Source organism: Microtus pennsylvanicus, chromosome 5 (genome assembly GCF_037038515.1).
Source record: "Microtus pennsylvanicus isolate mMicPen1 chromosome 5, mMicPen1.hap1, whole genome shotgun sequence".
Classification (NCBI taxonomy): Eukaryota; Metazoa; Chordata; class Mammalia; order Rodentia; family Cricetidae; genus Microtus; species Microtus pennsylvanicus.
The window spans coordinates 55,886,652-55,909,404 of record NC_134583.1 but is presented as its reverse complement, the minus strand read 5'-3'; the positions used below and the strand labels follow the sequence as shown (position 1 = coordinate 55,909,404).

General features: G+C 47.3%; 1 protein-coding gene across 2 annotated transcripts in view; it reads right to left on the bottom strand.

The window, feature by feature from the left end:
- Nucleotides 1–737: 737 nt before the first annotated feature.
- Insc (INSC spindle orientation adaptor protein) overlaps nt 738–22,753 on the bottom strand; it is a 114,907-nt gene continuing 92,891 nt past the window's right edge. For both annotated transcript variants that reach the window (XM_075974833.1, XM_075974834.1), the window contains exons 8-13: nt 21,286–21,457; nt 17,897–18,075; nt 11,711–11,777; nt 8,759–8,914; nt 7,373–7,449; nt 738–1,374 (exon numbers count right to left, since the gene is read on the bottom strand). In XM_075974833.1, coding sequence (XP_075830948.1) covers nt 1,246–1,374; nt 7,373–7,449; nt 8,759–8,914; nt 11,711–11,777; nt 17,897–18,075; nt 21,286–21,457 — 780 coding nt within the window. In that variant the 3' untranslated portion in view covers nt 738–1,245. The remainder of the gene's footprint in view (nt 1,375–7,372; nt 7,450–8,758; nt 8,915–11,710; nt 11,778–17,896; nt 18,076–21,285; nt 21,458–22,753) is intronic.

The window sequence follows — 22,753 nt, the reverse complement described above, 5'->3', positions numbered from 1 at the left end:
AGGGATAACAGAGATATTAGACGCTTAGTCTAGGACCTGATGCATTAGATTAATTCATTTACATTAATAAGTTGGTGTTTGATAAATCTTTCTTGAACTTTATAAAATCATCTCATGGGGCAGTCAAGATGACTTAAAGGGTAAAGGAACTTGTCACCAAACCCGATGACCTGAGTTGAATTTCCAGGACCCACATAGTAGAACAGCATAAACAATTTCCACAAATTATCCTTTGATCTCCACACACATACCATGGCGCGCGCATACACACACACAAATAATCAGGTCACACACGATGACATCATAAGTCCCAGGACTCACAGTCTGTATACTACTTCTGAGCAGTGACATTGAAAAAGAGCTCACGGAGGAGGTCAAAGGCTTATTTCTGTGGGCGAATGCTGTCACTAGCGTCAGTTTCGGTCTGTGAGCATGAGGACACTGGAGACAGAGCTGGTGAGAAATTGTTCCTATCAGGCCACTTGGACACTGCCCTTCTCAGAAGCCTTCTGTAGAAGACCAGGCACTGTGCCTCAGCTCGGGACTCTTCACCAAGAGGTGACAGATCACCAGGGTGGAGGAACCAAGGGCAAGTAAGATGAAGTGTCTTCAGAAACACATTTTAAATGTACCTGTAAAACCAAGACAGCTCTCTCTGTACTTTGTTGGAGAAGATTCTGTGTCATGCAACCATGAGAAGCAAAAACTGAGTTTAAAATACAATTCAAACATAAAACAAAAGGACACATTTTCCATGGTTCTGTTTATTAAAGGAAAGCATTTCCAAATGTGAAATTTGCTTTCGATTTTTGAAGAGTAAAACTAGCTTTTAAAAATGCCGGGTAGTTAAAATACCCCGGTTCAAAGTTGTTTTGTTTTTAACTAGGCAAGAGTACATGCTGAAAAGAGAGGAAGTATCATAAGGGGAATCACCTGTGACAACCTGTCATGTGAGCATTGACACAATTCAACTTCTGCACCAGCACAGCTGCAGAAGTCAAAAAGAAAAAAGAAAGAAAGAAAGGAAGGGAGGGAGGGAGGGAGGGAGGGAGGGAGGGAGGGAGGAAGGAAGGAAGGAAGGAAGGAAGGAAGGAAGGAAGGAAGATTAATTATTCCCAAGGCCCACCTCCTCTCCTCACTAACGAAGATTTCCCTTTCTATTTCATGTAAAAAAATAAATTACATATAAATAACGAGGCGAGAAGAGCTAGTGTTCTGAGGAGTGTCCACTGTGTGCCTCTTCTCCTACACAAAACTCTCCTCCATGTTGCTACACAGCAGGAAGGAATCCACAAGCCGAGGCTGGACCAGCTGCTGGAAGTCAGAGTCCTGGAGGCCTTCTGGGCAGACCCCAGCCAACCGACGCAGGGCAGCCTGGGGAGAAAGCAGAAAAGAAGATGCAGGTCACACTGGGCCCCACAGAGGAATGTGCTTCCTTCAGCTTCCCTGAAATGTGCTGTGTTAACAAGACAATTGGAGCTGATTACCAGATGCTTGTCACATGACACTTTAGTGGCCATTTTGGTCACCGTTGTGCCCGCATCATCATGTCACCTGGTTTCATTTGCACTTGAGCCAATGTGGCAGGCATCATCTGGAAGCTCTTAATGGTTTTAATAACAGTCTTGCTGTCTCACGTTTTTTTTTCCTAATCACTCTGGGAAACTGGACATTTTGAAACTGTTGTTTTGAGGATCTGGTCAACTTAGTACTATATGTAAGTTCAAAATATGTTCTTCTCAGAGACTGGGACTTCCAGAAGGATCCATTGACTCAAGTTATCATTCTCTGGTTCTCTGAGTAGTTTACAGAAACCAGGCTTCTTAGCTCACCCACAAACGCAGGAGTCCTTCACAGAGCACTAGGAGATGGAAAGGAAATGAAGGAAATGGAGTTCAGGTGGTTAAGGATGCCATGGCTGAGAAACCAGAGTCAAAGAAGGGGGAGCAGGGGTGGAGAGCAGAACAATGAACCAGCTCCCCTGCTCACCCCACTGATGCCAAGGCTCACTACTGCTCCTGCGCAGGCGCCTTGCATATGTGCTTCTGTATGACACGTCCCTCCCTCTCTTCACTGTGACACGTCTCTCCTTCTCCTCACTGTGACACGTCCCTTCTTCTCTTCACTGTGACACGTCCCTCCTTCTCTTCACTGTGACACGTCCTTCCTTCTCTTCTCTATGACATTTCCCTCCTTCTCTTCACTGTGACACGAGTGCCTCCTTCTCCTCACTGTGACACGTCCCTCCTTCTCTTCACTGTGACACATCCCTCCTTCTCTTCACTGTGACACGAGTTCCTCCTCCTCTTCACTGTGACACTTCCCTCCTTCTCTTCACTGTGACACGTCCCTCCTTCTCTTCTCTATGACACGTCCCTCCTTTTCTTCTCTATGACATGTCCCTCCTTCTCTATGACACGTCCCTCCTTCTCTTCTCTATGACACGTCCCTCCTTCTCTTGACTATGACACGTCCCTCCTTCTCTTCTCTATGACACGTCCCTCATTCTCTTGACTATGACACGTCCCTCCTTCTCTTCTCTATGACACGTCCCTCCTTCTCTTCTCTATGACATGTCCCTCCTTCTCTATGACACGTCCCTCCTTCTCTTCTCTATGACACGTCCCTCCTTCTCTTGACTATGACACGTCCCTCCTTCTCTTCTCTATGACACGTCCCTCCTTCTCTTGACTATGACACGTCCCTCCTTCTCTTCTCTATGACACGTCCCTCCTTCTCTTCTCTATGACACGTCCCTTCTTCTCTTCACTGTGACACGAGTTCCTCCTTCTCTTCACTGTGACACGTCCCTCCTCTTCACTGTGACACTTCCCTCCTTCTCTTCACTGTGACACGTCCCTCCTTCTCTTCACTATGACACGTCCCTCCTTCTCTTCACTGTGACATGTCCCTCCTTCTCTTCCTTATGACACGTCCCTCCTTCTCTTCACTATGACACGTCCCTCCTTCTCTTCACTATGACACGTCCCTCCTTCTCTTCTCTATGACACGTCCCTCCTTCTCTTGACTATGACACGTCCCTCCTTCTCTTCACTGTGACACGTCCCTCCTTCTCTTCACTGTGACACGTCCCTCCTTCTCTTGACTATGACACGTCCCTCCTTCTCTTCTCTATGACACGTCCCTCCTTCTCTTGACTATGACACGTCCCTCCTTCTCTTCACTGTGACACGAGTTCCTCCTCCTCTTCACTGTGACACGTCCCTCCTTCTCTTCACTGTGACACGTCCCTCCTTCTCTTCACTATGACACGTCCCTCCTTCTCTTGACTATGACACGTCCCTCCTTCTCTTCTCTATGACACGTCCCTCCTTCTCTTCTCTGTGACACGTCCCTCCTTCTCTTGACTATGACACGTCCCTCCTTCTCTTCACTGTGACACGAGTTCCTCCTCCTCTTCACTGTGACACGTCCCTCCTTCTCTTGACTATGACACATCCCTCCTTCTCTTCACTGTGACACGAGTTCCTCCTCCTCTTCACTGTGACACGTCCCTCCTTCTCTTCTCTATGACACGTCCCTCCTTCTCTTCACTGTGACACGTCCCTCCTTCTCTTCACTGTGACACGTCCCTCCTTCTCTTCACTGTGACACGTCCCTCCTTCTCTTCTCTATGACATGTCCCTCCTTCTCTTCACTATGACACGTCCCTCCTTCTCTTCACTATGACACGTCCCTCCTTCTCTTCCTTATGACACGTCCCTCCTTCTCTTCACTATGACACGTCCCTCCTTCTCTTCTCTATGACACGTCCCTCCTTCTCTTCTCTATGACACGTCCCTCCTTCTCTTGACTATGACACGTCCCTCCTTCTCTTCACTGTGACACGAGTTCCTCCTCCTCTTCACTGTGACACGTCCCTCCTTCTCTTCTCTATGACACGTCCCTCCTTCTCTTCACTGTGACACGTCCCTCCTTCTCTTCTCTATGACACGTCCCTCCTTCTCTTCACTGTGACACGTCCCTCCTTCTCTTGACTATGACACGTCCCTCCTTCTCTTGACTATGACACGTCCCTCCTTCTCTTCTCTATGACACGTCCCTCCTTCTCTTCTCTATGACACGTCCCTCCTTCTCTTGACTATGACACGTCCCTCCTTCTCTTCTCTATGACATGTCCCTCCTTCTCTATGACACGTCCCTCCTTCTCTTCTCTATGACACGTCCCTCCTTCTCTTGACTATGACACGTCCCTCCTTCTCTTCTCTGACACGTCCCTCCTTCTCTTCTCTATGACATGTCCCTCCTTCTCTTGACTATGACACGTCCCTCCTTCTCTTCTCTATGACACGTCCCTCCTCTTCACTGTGACACATTCCTCCTTCTCTTCACTATGACACATTCCTCCTTCTCTTCACTATGACATGCCCCTCCTTCTCTTTCAACAACACTCTCGTCTCCCCAGTGAAGCTGTCCTTGGCTACCCTAACAAAGGACCAATCTGTGTCCCTCTCCCTCAGCACACACCCACAGCTCCTGTGCCCTCTCAAAGCCTTGTTCTCAGAGTCTCCTTTCTTGGGAGGGTTTAAGTCAGTCATCCCCAGATCTCATTTCCAGACACTCAAGTATAAAAACAATTGCCTACTGCCAGCCACTTTGCCATGGAAAAATCAATCCTGTTTGCCAGGGGAAATTCATGCTGCCATTTCCTCCACAAGGGAGAAAGTAATTGAATCATCTTATCCTCCCCTCACCTGAGGGCAGTCATCAGACCAGAAGAAGGCCCTGGGAACAGAAAAGAAGCTCCCAACTCCATTGACCCAGCTAGGCTCCATTCATCTCTCATCTTGCTGCCCAGAGGCATGCACCCCAATATTGGAGCCTTTAATAAGCCAAGCAAAGGACATCCACCAGAATCAGTGGCTAGGGGATGGGAACAAGTCAACTAATTACAAAGTCATGCAAGACTTAGTATCCAAACTCAAGGTCATGTAAAAATACAAAGGTCTATACAAAGACTTTTGCCCTTAGAACATTCTAGAATTGGGGGAGACATATGAATCTTCCTCAAGTTAGAATAGTGAGACCAGTGTCATGAGAAAGTGGGAAAGAGAGAGAGCATGGCCAGAAACAAGAGGGTCTGTTCAACAGGCCCAGGCCTCCACAGAATTTCAAGAGTCTAGGACATGAATGATATGGATTATATCAAAAGACAAGCAGGGAAACTGAGGAAATGCACTGTGCACTCCCTGCTTTTGTATCACAGAGGGCTCCTGGGAAACATCATTAGATGAGTATTTCGAACTGAGCCTCCAAGGCTGAACAACAGAGTTGTAGAGATGGTGTTTGTTGGTGTGTGCGGAAAAACAACACTTCCAGGCAGAGACGGGCAAGACCTGGAAACTATAGGAAGCCTTCAGGCCCCAGTGTCAGGTCAGACCCACAGCAAGAAGGGCAGAGTTGGTGGACAGTAGGTGGGGCAAGTCGTGGAGAACACCGTCAATTCCACGCAAGTTTGATGAAAGCATCACAAGGCAAATTCTCACGGGAGAATTCACTCAGCATCTGCATGGTGGCTGGGTTAGAACAGGGCTCTTCTCAAGTCTCAAGAACAAACGTCATCCCTTTCTACTTAAAAGTTCTCTGACTGAAGGTGCAGCCAAACTTCCTACGTTCTCTGGAGAAAAATGCCAGCAGTAATAGCGACAAGCCCTCACAGCTGAGGCAGCCTGTAGTTTCCCAAGTGCTCTCTATGCCCTTGACTTCACCTGTCAAGTCCTTCAGTCAGGCAGTTGCTGCGGCCAGAGCAATGAAGATTAGGAGAGTTGGGGTCAACCATTATGTGTTTGTCAGGCTATGAATTTCTCCCCATTTTGCTTGATAGGAAAATAGACTCAAGAAATTGGAGGAGAAAGGGTTCTATCTACTGATCCTCACTGAAACAGCATCTCTGGTTGTCACTGTTGCAGATCTCTGGCCTTGCTCTATAACGGAGATCATAGACCCCATTAAAGACATGGAAGGTGCCTTCAAATGGTATTTACTACCATGAGCAAGCGCGGTTTTAATATGCTATGTGCATAAATATTGAATAGTGGTTTTAACAAAATTGGTGCCCTTTTAAAACTCCACATTAATTTTTTTATGCATTTAAAAATTATTTAGAAAATGGGAGAGGAACGTGTTGAGAATAAGTATTCCAGAGGGCATGGGGGAAAAGAAGGGGTTAATGGGGGTGAATATGCTTGAAATAAATTATATAATTGTATGAAATTGTCAAGAAAAGAGTCCGAGAAGAGGTTTAAAATCTTCACCAGACTTCCCAAGGCACAGAGGAGATAAGAATGTCTGGTCTGTAGGAGAGCACTCTCCTATCCACAACTATAGCCCCAAAACCTAGAAGAGGAAGAGGCACATAAAACCATTCAACCAATAGTTACTAAATATGAACTAGAGCACTTTGACCTATTCAGTGACACGCAGCTCACCAAAGTACAGCCAGCATGGGCCTGCTGATGGCAATGGCAGCTGCCTTCTACAGCTCCACGGTGCCCATCTAGAACTCCTGGAGATGAGCTGAGCTCAGTGAAGAGTGGGCAAGGGCAGGGCTTTGTGATGATTCAAGTTGAAGAAACCCTGTATTCACTATTCCTGTGTGCTCTTTTAGGGCCAAAGAGCTGGCTCTCTCTTCTACTGGCTGTTTCCCATGATGCCACACTTCCAGCTGTCCTGCTACTCTGTGCTGGGGCTCACCACAGCCCCTCAGGGGCTCCTCACAGCCCCACAGGGAGATAAGTGTGAACAGAGCATCCATTGCCCATCTGCTACTGTTGGTTAGTACCCTAGTCCCCGGAAGTGAAAAGCTCCCAGGATGCACTTGCTGGGGTTCACAGAGATCTTAGGAGATGGTTGAGTAACCCTCACTGTCCTTTCTTGCCCTCTCTGGTCATTTCCACAGCAGACAGTGCACCTAGTCGGCAAGAGGGCCCCGCAGAGTTTCCCCCGGGAGGAAAAGGAGACTTTCCTCATAATCTGCTCACTTTGGACAGATGGCTGTCTATTTCCTGGTCCCCGTGTTCTGGGGGCTCCATGACATCAACCCTACCACTCAACAGCCCTCCAGACCACCTCTCCAGTTTTAACAGGCCCTTGTGAGTCCCTAGACCTAAAAGGTCACTGGGGATGTGGGGATTGGGTGGGGAGCAGCTTCTCTCTCCTCATATTTTCCTTGAGCTTCATCACACTTTTATCAACTAATAGTAATAGAAAACATCAACATTGCCATCTTAATTTGAAACCCAAAGCCTGGAGAAAGATCAAGGCATATCCAACTGTGGCCGAACCAGCTGCCCTGACCTCAGTCTACCTTCCTGAGAGCTTTGGGGGAAGTGGAGGGCAGCTGAGAACTCACCAGGCAGGCCACGAGCACAGCGTCGCTGCTGTTCCGCTCAGAGGGCGATCTGCAGAGCTCAATCAGGCGGGACATACCTGCACAAGACACAAGGAGAGCGTCACAACTGGCTTAGAGAAGCCAGGCCAGGCTGACCGAGGGGCGCTGGCCAGTTTCACCCATGGTACATGTTAGTGCCAGTCTGCAGAGGGGCAGCTGAACCCACCTGAAGGAACACTTTCAGGAGAATTCCCACTTTCCGCTCAAGGGCAAGAAAAGTAGAGCGTCCGAGCCAAACCCACAAGTGGCAGAGCGCTGGGCTGGGCTCATCTTTGGTAAATGGTACAGGCGTGTTTTCCGTTTCTCTGAGCAAGGACTTGGGAGTATGTACTTCCAATTTTACCGACACAATATTTAACATTCGCACCTGTGCACTGGGGCCTCACAACTGTGTATTCCTCCAACTGGCTATGTCAGTCAGAAAATAGACTTTAGCTAAAATTATAAAAAACTGTAGACCCCATTAACATTTCCTGAGGATTTATTGGGAAAATGCTGTCACAAGCCAAAGAAGATACATGCCCTGCCTAAAAACCTTCTTCAAACCACCGGCTCAGCAGGCCTACGCTGCCTGCCAGATGTACTTTGAGCCTACTCTCAAGGTTCTCACGTGCAGATCACTTTATCTGTCGCCACCCTGTGCTCGGGGCTGGCACTGTCGTCCTGTACAGCAGTGGTTCTCAACCTTCCCAGTGCTGCGATCCTTTAGCACAGCTTCTCATGTTGTGGTGACCCCCAACCACAAAATTATTTTCATTGCTACTTCATAACTGTAATTTGCTACTACTATGAACCGTAGTGTAAATATCTGTGTTTTCAGGTGGTCTTAGCCAGCTCCTGGGAAAGGGTCATTTGACCCCCAAAGGGGTCATGACCCACACCTTGAGAATCACTGCGTCAGAGCTTAGCATAGAATGGAGGTTCTGGAAGTTTTAAGCAAATAGGAAACTAACAACCACAGAGAGAAATAATGGATCCTCTGCTGGTGAGCAAGCGAGTATCACTACTTAGATAACAGAATCAATGAATCGCTGCATGAATAAACAAACGAATGGAAAATGAGCTAAAACTAAGTGAATAAATGAGTAAATGGGTGTGAAAGAAATAATCGGGTTCTGAACGACAAGGAGTCTGCAGGTGCATCAATACTCTGGCCAGCTTTATCTCTTGTTACAATCTAGACTAGAGCTACACCCACGGTTTCTACCCCTGCATTTCCCACCACACGGAAGAGTGGGCTTCACCCCAGTGAGTCCTAATATGCGGCCCACTGACACCACCATGAAACCACAGCTACTTCTACCCCAAGCTCCCCATCCCATTCCAACCACAGCCAGCATCACTTACAGCTGAGCCGCACGGCCTCCTGGGCCACATCTGGGTCTCGGCAGAGGCGGGCGAGAGTCACCGCAGCTTTCTGCTGTACCCTTTCACAGGCTGCCACTTCAGCAGGAGTCCCAGACCTTGGCTTCTCGGACAGCATGCCCATGATGAGCTGGACACCTGGCCATGAAACAGCAAGCAATTTGGATAGCTTAGACTTGCTCCCAACATAGAGCGAGGGGGGCTGACTGGACAGATGGAAGCAGAGCACAAGCAAAAGCAAAGGTATAGTCTCAAACAGAGGTGGGAGACAGATATGACCACCTCTTTCTTCTCATCTAGAGGGATGTGTCTGATTCTAGTCTTACACTGTGTTATGTGCACAGTAAATGCTCAGTTCCCTCAGACTTCACAATGGTCTCATGGGCATAGCCATGGTAATTCTACTTTGATGTCCAGAGCAGGGTAAGCCTGTTGTCCAGAGCACATATCACATAGGGGTGCTGGGTGGAGCTTGGAAAACTGGGCCCATAACCTTGTCACCTCTGATAGGGCTGCATCTGAGACAGGTCACAGGTGCTGAGTCCTGTGGCAGGAGGTGTCTTAATTGTAGGCTGGAGAAGCAGCAGAGCAAACGGATTCGCAATGGGAGTCCCAGATTGAGGCTGCATCTAGTTCACGCAGGAGCCTCCTGTCTCCTCCCCAAACCAGATCTGTCTCCTGAGTGTTCTATAAAGAATACCCACATCCATGCCACTCGCCTGCCTTTGCCCACCCTTTCTGAGGGAAATGCCCCTTTGCCTCTAATATCTCCCATCCTACAGGCTTACAGCAGAAACCCACCTTCTGTATGAGCTTCCCTGACCCTCCACAATCTTAGCCCTGATCAGCTGTTCCAGCTGGGAACTTAAACTAGACATAATCTAAAGATATGCATTACTTTATTTTGTTGCTTCAAGAATTAAGTTGTATGAAAGTTGATGAATTCCATACAAATCTAGATTTCTGATTTCTAACATTTATCTTCTGAATTGGCAGCAGTGACTCCCACACACATTTCTGTATGGCCAGAAGCTTATTATTCTTGTTAATTTCTATTTTTGCTTTTGAATTAAGACAGGGATGTGCTATGTCTGTCAGGATGGCCTGGAACTGACTATGTAGCTGAGGCTGGCCTGGACCTCCAATCCTCCCACTGTAGCCTCCTGAATCAGTAATTTGGGGCATGTGCCTCCACACCTGACTTAAGCTTACTATTACTAATAAGATCAAGCTAATCCTTATCCACCTCATCTATTTCACTGTCTGGATCCTGCAGGCATCTGTATTTACAGCCTATGACTTAGCAATGGGTTCTCAGAGCCCAGACTACCTAACAGGGTTTTCCTTATTGAGACCCAGGAGTCTTCTGGGTTCTAGTGGCCTCTGGGTAAGTCACTACCATTTGGATCCCCCAAATCCTGTTCTGCACTTACAAATACTGCCTTCCTCAAACTCTCTCTGTGAAATCCCATGAGACTGCCATTGGAAGAGATGCTAGGCCTGGTTCAGAGCTCACCCTGGGCCAGACACTATGTGGACACTCTTCCTGGTTATCCTCACACATCCCTGAGAGCAGGCATCACTGTTCCCACTTTTCAGAGGGAAAAGAGAGGGGCCACACTGTTCACGAATAACAGCCATGATTGCAGCCCACCAAGTATGGCTCCTGCATTCATTCATGCTCTGATACCCCCCTGCCGCCCTCTGTGGCTATGTTATTTTATACACCACACTTCAGCCAGGGAAGGCCCTCATTCTGCACAGAAAGAACCTTGAGGACAAAACTGGGAGCTCATTAAACGCCCTGTCCTCACTGCCTAGCTCGATGCCAGGCCAAGGTAGGTTTCCATCAGTGTGGACTCAGTGAGAGAGTCAACACCACTTCGTAAGCCCCAGAGTGGTCTCCAGATGGCAGCTATCCCAACCTCAAAGGCACAGGCAAGTGGCAGCCTGCTGTCAGCGGCCACTTCAGCCAAGACTCCAAGTGCCGAAGGAGGACGTACAAGTGACACCACGCAGCCTCTCCTCTTGGCCTCAGCTGGCTCAGCACAGTTTCTCATTATTAGCTCAATCACATGAAATTAACACAAAATGGTGTGTTTCAATTAGTCGTGGGGAACAGGGAAGTGCATGTTTGTTAAGATAGCAGGGCAGCCTGGGGGAAGGGATTTAGGAGAGCAGAGGTACCCAGGCTCCCTGCTCACTCTCATTAGTGTCTCAGGTCTCCAACAGCTTGCTAATTGCCCCCTTATTCCTCCGTCACAGGAAACCCTAGCCACCCAGCTCTGCTCCCAGCTGCAAGGCGGCCACCTTGTCTTTTGACAGAGACTGCTGGCATCAGCCTTCAGGCAGACAAGCCCAGTTCCAGCTCTCCTTGACCGTGGACACATAAGGTAGAACAGAGGGCCAGTCGAAAGGGAGATTCCCATGGAGGGTGTGGGGGCAGCCCAGATGTCCTCTCCTCCTCCCCTCCCTCACTCCTTTTCCTGCACACCAGCTTTCCATGGATGCAATAAGGCGGGAACAAAGCAACACCTCCCCACTTTGGGACAACCTTACCTCCCTTACTAGTTTTTTTTTTTTTGTCCTCATGTTACTATTACAACCTGGCATTATCTTTTCTATTTTCTATCTTCCACTAGAACTTATTTGCCAAGAAAGGCAAATAAGCATTTTACTTTTGACCAAGATATACACAGAATTCTCTCTCTCTCTGTGTATGTTCATGTGTGCCACATTTGTGTATTTGTATATGTACATGCTCATATAGACATAGAAATGTATGTCCATATATATATATGTATATATATACATACATACATATAATATATATATATATATATATATATATATATCTGCACATAGGATTTATACAAGCTCAAGGGCATGTGACACCTTATACTCTGATGGTCCACAGGGCATGCCCAGACATACCATTCTCCTGAATGATGTCAGAGGCACACTGCTCCAGCACAGACATGTTTGCCAAGATGGTCACAATCTGGAAAATGAAATTGAGAAGCTATGAAATAGACATATACATTTTCCATGGTACTCAATGAAGGCAGGTCAGCTGGGGGCTGCACAGTTTCCCTTCGGTCTGGCTCCTGTCCATCTTTCCATGGTATTGTCTTCTATTCTCATGGGCTCCTGCCACCCAGATGTAAGTCCCAGTGACTAACGCCCATTAATCGGTGGGTGGCTCTGGGATGATTGTCTGGAGCACCCAGTAGACAACAGCCTCACACTGGATGAAGCTGAGGCCCAGTCATTTGAGTGCAGGAACCCTTTTAGCCTAACCCCTAAAATTTAGGCAAAATTGGCAGGTTTCAGGCCCCTTGATCCCTTCCATTCTGGCTTGATCTCCTGACTCTTTGATCCGCCTTTGACTGGGTTCACCTGTGTCAATGTCCTGACGCTGCCCTTCAACGTGAGCTCTAGGCAGAGAGCATGTACAAAAGGTAGATTCTGGTGAGAAGATTAACTTAGCCACACTTTACACGTCTATGGTATTCAAGCCTCAATGACAGATCACACGAGAGGACTTTGCCATTAATGATCGGATGCTGACATTCGATGAACATCCAGGATTGGTTGCAGTTTCTTAGGTTTTAGCACACCCGTCTCCCACAGCAAGATAAAGAGATCTCATATCACAAAAATGGATTAAGGAATATCCAGCAAGAGACCCAAACTATAAATGGTATAAAAAATAAGAAATTAAAAGAAGTTAAGGATGGGCACTATGAGCAGAGATGCCTGTCATGCTGTTTCTAAAAGAAACCACACAGGGAAAATGTGCCTGTCTCTCCAGAAGCAGAGAGTATGCACAGATGGTGATTGAAATTAATAGTAAGCTAAAAAAGTATTTCTCCCAGATGTGAGCCACTCCCCAGACAGCTTCTCGCGTGCTGGTGGGGTGGTCTAGGCAGGAGCTGTGCTTCTGCCTCTGAGACGGTGAAGGGTAGTGTGCAGAGGGCAGTACAGGAGGCTTTGGTCCTGAGCGTGGACAGAACAACAGCGTTTGCCGAGAAAGAGCACCTGCTGGATTTTAGCTGGCTTGTGTTAGCATATCACTCTCCATAATAAACCATCTAAAAGCCGCCTTAAACAGAAAGGAAAAGGTGTCATAATAATAGAATATCCACCTCCGCCTCCCTCTCAATACACGTTGACTATGGAGACAGTATCTCTATGCATCATCTTCTCTCCACCAAGACTTGGTCAGGGGCTGGATTAAGTTGTGACTGCAGTGAGATGCTGGGGGGAGGCAGGGAAACACCTCCAAAACCTTGTTCTGAAATCAACTGCAATGCCCAGGGTTTCGTGAGAGGAGTGGTGAGTATATATTGAATGTTCTGTTTCAGAATCGGAAGTATTTATGGGCTCAGTGGAAGAAGGTAGAGAGAAAAGATAGGTTATAGATCCAGCCCTCAAGTGGAAGGTTCCCCAAGAGCCACGAAATGCACAGTCATAAAAAGACGTAAGGGATCAAGTCTGTCAGCTTCAGTGCATCTGGCTGTCTCTGGGCTGATAATAAGAGCAGGGCACAGCCTGATCTCACCACACAGAGGCTGCCTTGCTCCACCCATCACCAGACAGGCATTTCTGAATGCAGACTCTTTCTTGACCTGTACATTCATGAAAAAAAAAGAAGGAAGGAAGGAAGAGAAGGAATGGGGAAGGGAGGAAGTAAAATAAAACCTTTGTCTGCGGCAACGGCTTCATTATATGGCAATCATTAGCGGAGTCAGAGGCACCAGGTAGGTCTTTGTGTTAGACTAATTTAGATCCTGTTAATGAAAATTACTTCCTCCTTACAGAGCCTGTACCCCATGTGGTTTTCTGAGGTGCAGATGAAGTAATCAATTAAGCACAATTTGAATAAATGCCAATTATGCCCTGCTTGGAGTCTCCCTTTTGAAACCTACTTGTATGCACCATGATAGAGAGGGGCAAGATGCCAATGTTTTCACCTAGTAGTTAGCTCCCACCACTGCAGTTTTACCCGGCTGGAGGCAAGCTGGCAATGCTGTCAGGATATGGAATGCGGGAGTCAGGTCCACGGTTTCTCCTGGCCCAGGTTTATTCAACTGGTGTAAAATAATTAAGACCTGTTTTTCCTGACCCTTCTATAGTTACCTGGTGAGCATAGAGGACATTTGGCCTCAAGAAATCCCTACATGATAGGTAATGTAAGCTCAGATCCTGACTCTGTCTCTTGCTATCCTCATGACTCTAGAAATGGTACCCGACCTTCTGCGCCTTGGTTAATGAAAGAGTATATATTTCCTATTGCTGCTATAACAGATTACTGCAAACGTAGTAACTTAAAACAATTTTATTAACTTGCCATGCTGGAGGTCTGAAGTTCTAAACAGATCATATTTGATTGAGATGCGCGTGCACGTGCGGGCGCGCGCGCACACACACACACACATATTAATTCTGGGGGCTCCGGGGGAGAATCAGATGAACTGTAATATGTTTGACATGGACCTTCTCTCTCACCTGTGCTGGGCAGATAGTTTAGGGCTGCCAGAGTTTGAACTCCAGCATCCAACTGGCAAGTTGAGAAAGGCCCAGGTTAAAAGGCCCCAGACCTTGAACAATTGATTCAAGGAACACTAGCAATGTGACAACAGCCACATGAAGGGGCTGAGCTCTGCCTCATGCTTATGGATCAGATGTGAGCTCTTGGCTACTGCTCCAGCACCATGCCTGCCTGCCTGCTACCACGTTCTCAGCCTTGAAAGGCATGGACTCCAGCCCTCTGAAACCGTAAGCCCTGAGGAAACTCTTTCTTTTATGGGTTGCCTCAGTCATGGTGTTTTACCACAGCGATGGGAGACTAAGGCTGAGCCCTTCCCAGCTGGAAAACAACCAGTGCCTTCTATGGCATTCTAAAATCGCCTTTCATTTGACATACAAAGGCCTTGGGAAAATTGAAGTAGATAGCAAATTACCCCAGATCAGCAGGTGCTCTCCAATGTCACTAATTCAAAAATAAACGTTTCTGATTGGTAAGAAGTGGGTTGGTCAAGTTTTCTGACAGCAGTACACACAGAGAAAGTAGTTTTCTTGGGCTCCCCTAGAGCAGGTGGTCTGGAAATCCTGGCTTGCAGGCAGACATGAAGACTTGGTCCAGGATGTATAACCTCTTAGAACTCTCAGCAGTCACGTTGACCACACCCTGACTCCACAGCATCCCTCCTCACCTGCTGTGCTGGAGGATAGCCCTGGAGACTGCAGTGCATGGAAGACAAGTGAAGTATGCCCAGAACACACAACAGAGACAAGTGGTCTCGCCTGACAGACCGTATGACACAGAACACCTAGTGTACAGCTAATGCTGAGTCATGGGTACTTCCATGTCACCCAGGGATTCAGACAAAAAAGCCAATGTTCACAAAACTGAAATTACCATTACTCTTCAAACTGAAGCTATCCAACAATATCAATCATGGCTCTGGAATCATCGTCTTCATCCTCTTCTTCCTCTCTCTCCTATGACATACATGCTCATGTATGTATGTATGTACAAGCCAGAGAGCAATCATTCTCCACCTATATATATTGAATTGCCCTTGCTCTGAACCTAGGACTTGTCAGCTCAGCTAGGATGGAGCCAGTATGCTCCATGGACTCACTTGTCTCCTCCTTCCAGAACCAAAACTGCAGGTGTATGCTCCTTTGCCCAGCTTTTCTGTGGGTTCTACACATTTGAATCAGGTTCTCATACTTGTGCAGCAAGCATTTTCCCAACTGAACAATCTCCCAGTTTATAGTACTTTTCACCTTACACACACCCACCCACCCCCCACACCCACACACCTTGCATGCGTTCACACATAACCTGAAGCCATACATGTCACCTATTACATCACACCGTACAATACTCCCCACTGCATTAACTGTATTTCCTAGCTCCATTCCTACCCTAAATTGGACATCTCCATCTAGACCCATTTCAATCTATCCTACTACATTTACCTACCCCAGTCACTACTGAGTACCCAATTTGGTTCTAAATGCTTTAAAATACCGTCCCATTTAATCACATGAAGGCTGGAAGAGAGAAGATCTGTTATTATCTCCATTACACAGATGAGAAAATTGTGGCTTAAGAGCTTAAGAGCTTGGTCCGAGGTCACACAGTTAGGAACCAACAGAGACAGGATCTGAACACAAGTGCACCTAAACGTGTGCTGTTTCTGTTAGTTATACCCATGGCAGAGATTTATAAACCACCGAGGGCTTTTGAGACACAAGTCACTATTACAATTGGCATTTTGTAATTTGCATTTCTGATAGATGGATTCCTGGTAAGGAGTGTTGACACTGAAGTTCCAGAAATGCTACAAAATCCGTTCATTCTAAACTGCCAAACAGACTACGAATGTCTGGAAGTGTAGGCAGCACACTGCCTCGGTGAAGGCAGCTCACAGAAAGCTGGTGGCATTTCTATTTTCAGTACCCTCCATCCACTTCAGAGGCCAAGGACACTGCTTGCACAAGGCCTTAGAGGCTGCCCTTCCCTACCCTGTTGTGTCTGTGATTAGCCTCTATACAATACCCCATGGGTGTGAAATCAAAGGACCATGAAAACTACCAGTTGAACAGGGTTATCTTTTCCTTTATTTATTTTCTTTTTAAAGATGGGGTCTCAGGTTGGCTTCAACCCCTCTAAGTAGGTGACCTTGAACTTTCGATCCTCTTGCCTCTACTTCCCAAGGGTTGGAACTACAGGCATGTACCACTGTGCCCAGTTGTGGCAGTCAAATTCAAGGCTTTGTGGATGGTGGCCAAACATTCCACAAACTGCACTCCCCCCCCCAGCCTAGGACCATCTTTTTGATGCCTGATATCCAGGTATGACCTGTGCTCTCTTCTTCAAGATGAGCAGAAGTAGATGGAAACCCAAGACTGTACTCTGGGGTCTTTATCCAAGGGCGAGCGTAGACAGAGTGGATTTTGCCAGTGAGGATTCTGCTTGACAAATGAAGTGGACTTGGCTTGCCTAGATGATGGAGGACTTCTCACTGTCCAAACAGAGGTTCACTGAGTACATACATAGCCAAGACTAGGAGGCTTTGCACAGCATTGGCGTCACTGGCCTGCTCATTACCGGAAACCTCACAGGGCATTTAATTTCTTAAGTATTTCAGGGGGCGGTGAGCACTTCAGAGCCCAATTCATCTTCTTTGTCTTCATTGCAGAGAGCCCTCTGATCACCTTAATCCTCCCTCTGCCATAGCAAAGAGAGCCATTTGTTTCTTTAATGGATTTGCTCTCTCTAGCTAAGTGGCTGCTCAGAGCCAGGGCAGAAGGCAAAGCCATCCTGAGGACAGTGGGAGATGGGCTCAGCTCAGACAGGGGAATAAAAAAAATTCCCCCTGAACCCAGATGCAGGGAGATTGTCCCTTTGCCTGCTGTTTAACCACATTCTCACTCCTATGAGGTACCCTCTGTGAGACCTCATGAGGGGGGCTGCCAAGTCATGGGCCATTCATGCTGGAAGCAACATCACATGATACACACAAGGAGGCTACACTCAGCAGCTTCTCACTCAGTGCTGTGCACAGCGTTAGCCCCAATGGGGCATCTGCTCACTTTACAGCATCTTTGTCCTGATCTACACTAAGAGTCTGTGTTCACTAGTCCATCCGATTCCTTCGTCGACTCTGTCGTTAGAGATACACATTTTACAAATGAAGAAAGAATGAATTGCCCAAAGTAGCATGATTATTTACTGCAAAGATCTGCTGAATCCATATTATCTGTCTTCAAAGGCCTTGTTCGTATTGTGTCCCTACTGGATCTCATCTGACATGAGCAGAGTAAGCCTAGCGTAGGGCACTTGAAGGTGAAGATGCTCAATATCATGCCATGTGGGAGAGAGGTTCGGGGGAGGCATCTAGCTAAAGGAGACACACAATGGAGGCCAACATGGGGTAGACACTCCAGCCATGAGCCCATGACTAACACCTAGAATTACAATAGGCACTGGGCATCAGAAGCCAGTCAATCAGGCAAACAGCTAGGCCTATGTGAACATGATCTCTTCCTGCTCGCACCCTGATTATTTGTGGGAAGTCTAGGCCTTCCTGGGCTTTTTACCTGGTCCCGAGTATAAGGTGTGTCCACTCTCTGTTTGTCACTGCAGGCTTCCAGGAGAACACGGATGGCATTCAACTGCAGAAGCATCTCACAGGCCATTTTGTCAAAGAAGGTGATGTTGGCAAGGGCTGCAGAAGCCAGTAAGAAGACTTCCCCCGATGAGGCCTCTTGGCACAATTCTGGATAGTGAAAAGGAAGAAACAGTTCAAGGCCAAGTGTTTGCACATGACTGATCTCCCTTGGCCCCTACAATAGCTCTGGGAGAGAGACTATTTTGGTAGGAGTTTTGATACTCTTTTTGGAGATGAACAAATTAGTCACTATCGAGGGAACTATGCCATCTGCATAGGTAGCAGAGCTGGGATTCGAACCCTTGTGTGTGACTCCTGCTCACCCACAATTATTTTAATGAGTGAACCCAAGTCGCCTAAATTTTTGGGATGGTAAGATGGACCAAACAGGTTAAACCCTTGTCCTTGTGATACTTATTCTCTGTAGAAGGCAATAGAAAGTGAGTCTTTAGGAGTGTCCATCCCTCCACTACCTAACACAGTTTCCTTGGCCCTCACAGAACTTGCAACAGATGCCCAGCTTGAGGCACAAGAGGCTCTGTCCATGGTGCTGTTTGTCCCAATGGCCCTTGCTTCTAAGTCTCAGTTCTAACTTGGGTCACCACAGGATGTGACAAGTCAAGCTCTGTCCCTCGTGTAACACTTCTACAGAGACAAAGAAAGGAGGAACACACTCCAGAGAACATCTCCTGAAGAGGAAGGAAGTTCAGAGACAAAGAAGAGCTAGGCCTGATGCTTGAGGGTTCCCACAGAGCAGCCGGCATCTTCACAGATGCTGTTCTAGTTCCCCCCTAAGGTGGGACGGACAGGAGTATCAGCCAATCACCCGAGGTCTTCCTTTTGGCCCATCCTCAAGGGAGAAAATGATAGGTGCAGATATGGAGGCTGAGTCTCATGGGAGCCGTCACAAGTACAGTTTCTCAAGCATTTGCCGTGGACCAGGAGCTGCTTTAAGTGCGGCCATTTATCTTTACAGTAATCCAGTTTTGTTGTGGCCTCAAAAATTAAATACCTGATGTTGTGATTTGCTAAGATCTTATAGCCAGTGAGGAAAAAACATCTAGGCTAGCCTGCTTCCCAAATCCCTGTTCTTTCTATCCCTCACATTGCCTCTTCTTTCAGCCACTTGGCTCATTCTCTGTGATGCCCCCAAAGACAAAGGTTCTATCAGTTCTATTGGGCAGTAATGCCTACTGCCTCTGGGGTTTTCTGTTTCCTGTAGACCAGCCCAGATGTGACCAGCAAACATCTAGATCTCATCATCCAGGGCTGGGACCACAGATTAGCCGAGTAATTAAAAGCTCTTCATAGCCAATGCTCCCCTCATCCCTGACTGGGGAGAATCACTGGGGGCCACTGACTCCTTCCAAGCTCACCTCTCTGTATACAGACGTTGGTATGGGACCACTCTACTGCTGGAATTGTCCCTATGTATAAATGCCACCCCTCATTTTCCTGCACTTGCCACTGATGCTGACACATCGATTATTAGCACAGCCATCTAAGTGCCTTTTAATTTTGCTGCACATTTATTTGAACTACAGTCTGAGTCACCTGAGATGTGTTAGGAAGATTAAATTGAGGATACCAGTGACTCATTTTTAAATGTTTCCAGGGAACGGCAAGAAATTAGAGGGCCGTTTCCCACCAAAGAACAGAGTTCTGGCATCCTGCCCAGAAGATATATCCCATCTGCTGACTCTGAGGGTGGGCTGGACAGTGCGTCTTCATGGGGATGGGGGAAATACAAAGGCTTCTCCTCCTCTTTGTCCAGATAAATGCAGTCTGGACAAAGGAACAGGTATGGGCAGGTAACAAATGTGAAAAGCTGTTGGGTCTACACACTTTGCCTTGCTTATTATTTGGGAGGACTTCTGTACAATTTGGCATTTATTTCTTATCTTAAAATGTGTTAGCCTTCCCCACAAGGCCATAATCAACTGTGCTTCACCAAGCCTGTCCACACTTAGTCTGTGCATGTGTTCCTCAGCTTCAAGAGCCTCTTGTTTTCTTCTTCCATCTAGCTCCCTCCAACTCATTTCTTTCCTGCCAGGCCCTAGTGGGAGTTTGAGCGTGAGAATCCTGGCATAGTGGGTCCTAACAGAATTCTTGAGTCTCACCCTTTCAAACAGAGTAAGCCTGGACTCTGTGGTTTCCTGTGCTCCCTCCAGCCAGGGTTTTCTATGGATTCCATGTTTTACTGACTTTGGATCAATGTAGATGTCTGTCCCCACATCCATCTCTCCAAATCTGGCCCATAGGAGACCTGATGAGGGTTGACAATAACTCTAGATAGCTGATACTCCCATATGCAAAGTTCTTTCTGGCAGTAAAATCCTAGAACCAGAAGGCTCCTTTAGAGAAGTGGGTTGCAGTCCCTCATCACATATAGGAGGAAAGCTGTCAAGTGAAATTTACAAGATGTCATGGTACGTGAGTGGCAGAATCACACACAACCCCACACAGGGTTGCTGGCCAGTAGCTGTTTGTTGATGGATAGGTGAAAAGCCAGAACCCAAGCTCAGCTGTTTCAACTCCTATCCCAGGGTCTTACACTTTTTCTAAATCCAAGCAACTGCAGATATTCTTAGACCTGGTGTGGCAAGTCCAAGAATTAGTCCTAATTAATTTTCATCTTAAAATATAAAGACGGATATAGAGATGACAAAGGTATGCTATAGAGAAACAAGTTATGAATGGAGGGGGAAACAGAGCTCTCCAAACAAGCTTCCTGAGCATTGTTACCCAGACTAGTCCTAGTTTCTGCAGTTCTGAAAAGGAAAGGCTAGGGAAAGAGAATATTCTAGATAGCATAAACCTCTCTCCCGCCAAGCCTGCAAAGGTCTAAAAGGGGGAACAAAGAAGAGTTAACATGTTCATGGCTCCATGATGCAAAGCCAAATGGTGACATTTCCTGCAGCAAGTTGTGGAGAGCTAGTTCTCTCTGGAAAATCATTTGTGATAATTAGTACTGCTTCAGTCCCTGGGTGCAATGACCGAAATTTTAGGAACAAAACCTACTGAAGTCAAACTTTGAGTACCTATTTGCTCTGAACTCCCTCTGAAAGGCCATGTGACCCATAACTACTGTTCAAGTTGATGCTGAAGGAGCTGCGTGTGTTTCCATAGGAGACTCTTGACTACAAGGTCCCTCAAAACCACCTCATCCGTTAATGGTGACCTTTCAACTGGCGTGACTGTCTTCGACGATTGTGAATTTGGTGAGAAGTAGGTGGGAAGTCCTTCCCGGCCCTTCTTGAAGACAATTGTGCCAAGTCCCTCTCACGCAAGGGTTCCACTCAACCCAGGATAACTCACTGATGAGGGCTGTCACAATCTCCTCCATGTTCTCCAGGAAGCTAGTAAGGTGCTGAGTGAAGGACAGATGCGGGGAGGTAACCTGGGCCACCACAGCTGCAGCCTCAGCTCGAGTGGCTTCGGAGTGGCTGTCATCAGTCAAGATGTCGGCCAAGCACAGGATACCATCCACCTGCAGATGGAAAGAAGAAACTTCCTTGTGTACCTTGAAAGGGATGGTACCTCTTCTTATGACAGCAATGAGGCAGAGCCAACTCCCAGCATCCTACAAGTTCAAATTTCACTTCTGAGAACAGTCCACACCCCTTGTGGAGCCAGAGAAAGGCTGAGGATGAATGACCCAAAGTTGGGCATTTAAGTGCCTCTGCTTTGAGCCCAGGAAGAATAAGTGACCTTCCACGGATTTTCTAGATAGCAGACAGTAAGCCAAGTGTCTAGGGACTGACCTTGGCCATGTATCACTGAAAAATGCAGTAGAAACAATGGTTACTTAGTGATCTTCTGACCCCGAGCTCCAAGCCAGGCTCCATCTTTCACACTGTGTGACTTCACATCCCTGACCCTGATCCCTCATACAGCATCAGGTTATAGGAGGCCAAGAGATGGTAAAACCAGCAGAGCCTTATAAAGAAGACAAGATCGAGAAGGTGGGTTCCTCCTCCTGTCTTCACCCTTTGCAGCAGGCTGAGCTCAGAGCTTTCCTTTCCCAACTTGTCCTCCACCATCTTGTCCTCCATGGAGTGCCGCTTCCATGGAAACCTTACTACCTCTGCCCAATCAGAGAAGTAAAAGTCTCATGGGACATACATGCCAGCAAAAGGCTTGTTCCCCAGCCCCACTCCAGCCAGACCCGCTCTTGGCACAGTAATAGGAGACACTTTCAGAGTGCCCATAGTGTTCCTGTGCCAAGTTCCATGCTTAGTAGACCGTGTATGTCATTGTATCACTGCAGCAACCTTCCCATGGTCACAGGAAGAAAAACTTTGAAAAGACTGCTCACCTGCCGCAGATCCTTAACTCTCAAATTCGTGGGTTTGGGACTTAAACTGAATAGTCTGCTCTGCAATGCCTGGGTTCTAAAAAGGATATTAAACTTTCCCCTTGGAAGTCACATCTGAGTTTAAAACTCCCCCTCCATCAGGGTCTCCTTTAGGTAGAAGGAGTCGAGTCTTGCCACAGATAGACCATCGGTGCTCCTGCAGGTCCTCCCGGATCTAGGATGCTAAGCTGCTGAGGACCAGTGCTGGAGGTGTGGCAGGGGCCAGGGAAGAATAGGAAAAGGCCTTGGCTGAGCCCGCCACATCTGCTACTAACGTAAACCTCTGGTCTCTGCATCCTTACTTCTTGCTTTTAGCTCCAGCGGCCCCCAGAGCTCACCTTTCATTTGATCAGTGAGTCACCAACCTCCAGTCCTGCACCTCCCTTAAATGACTCTCAGAACCTGAAAGACCCATTAGCTGCGAAGGCC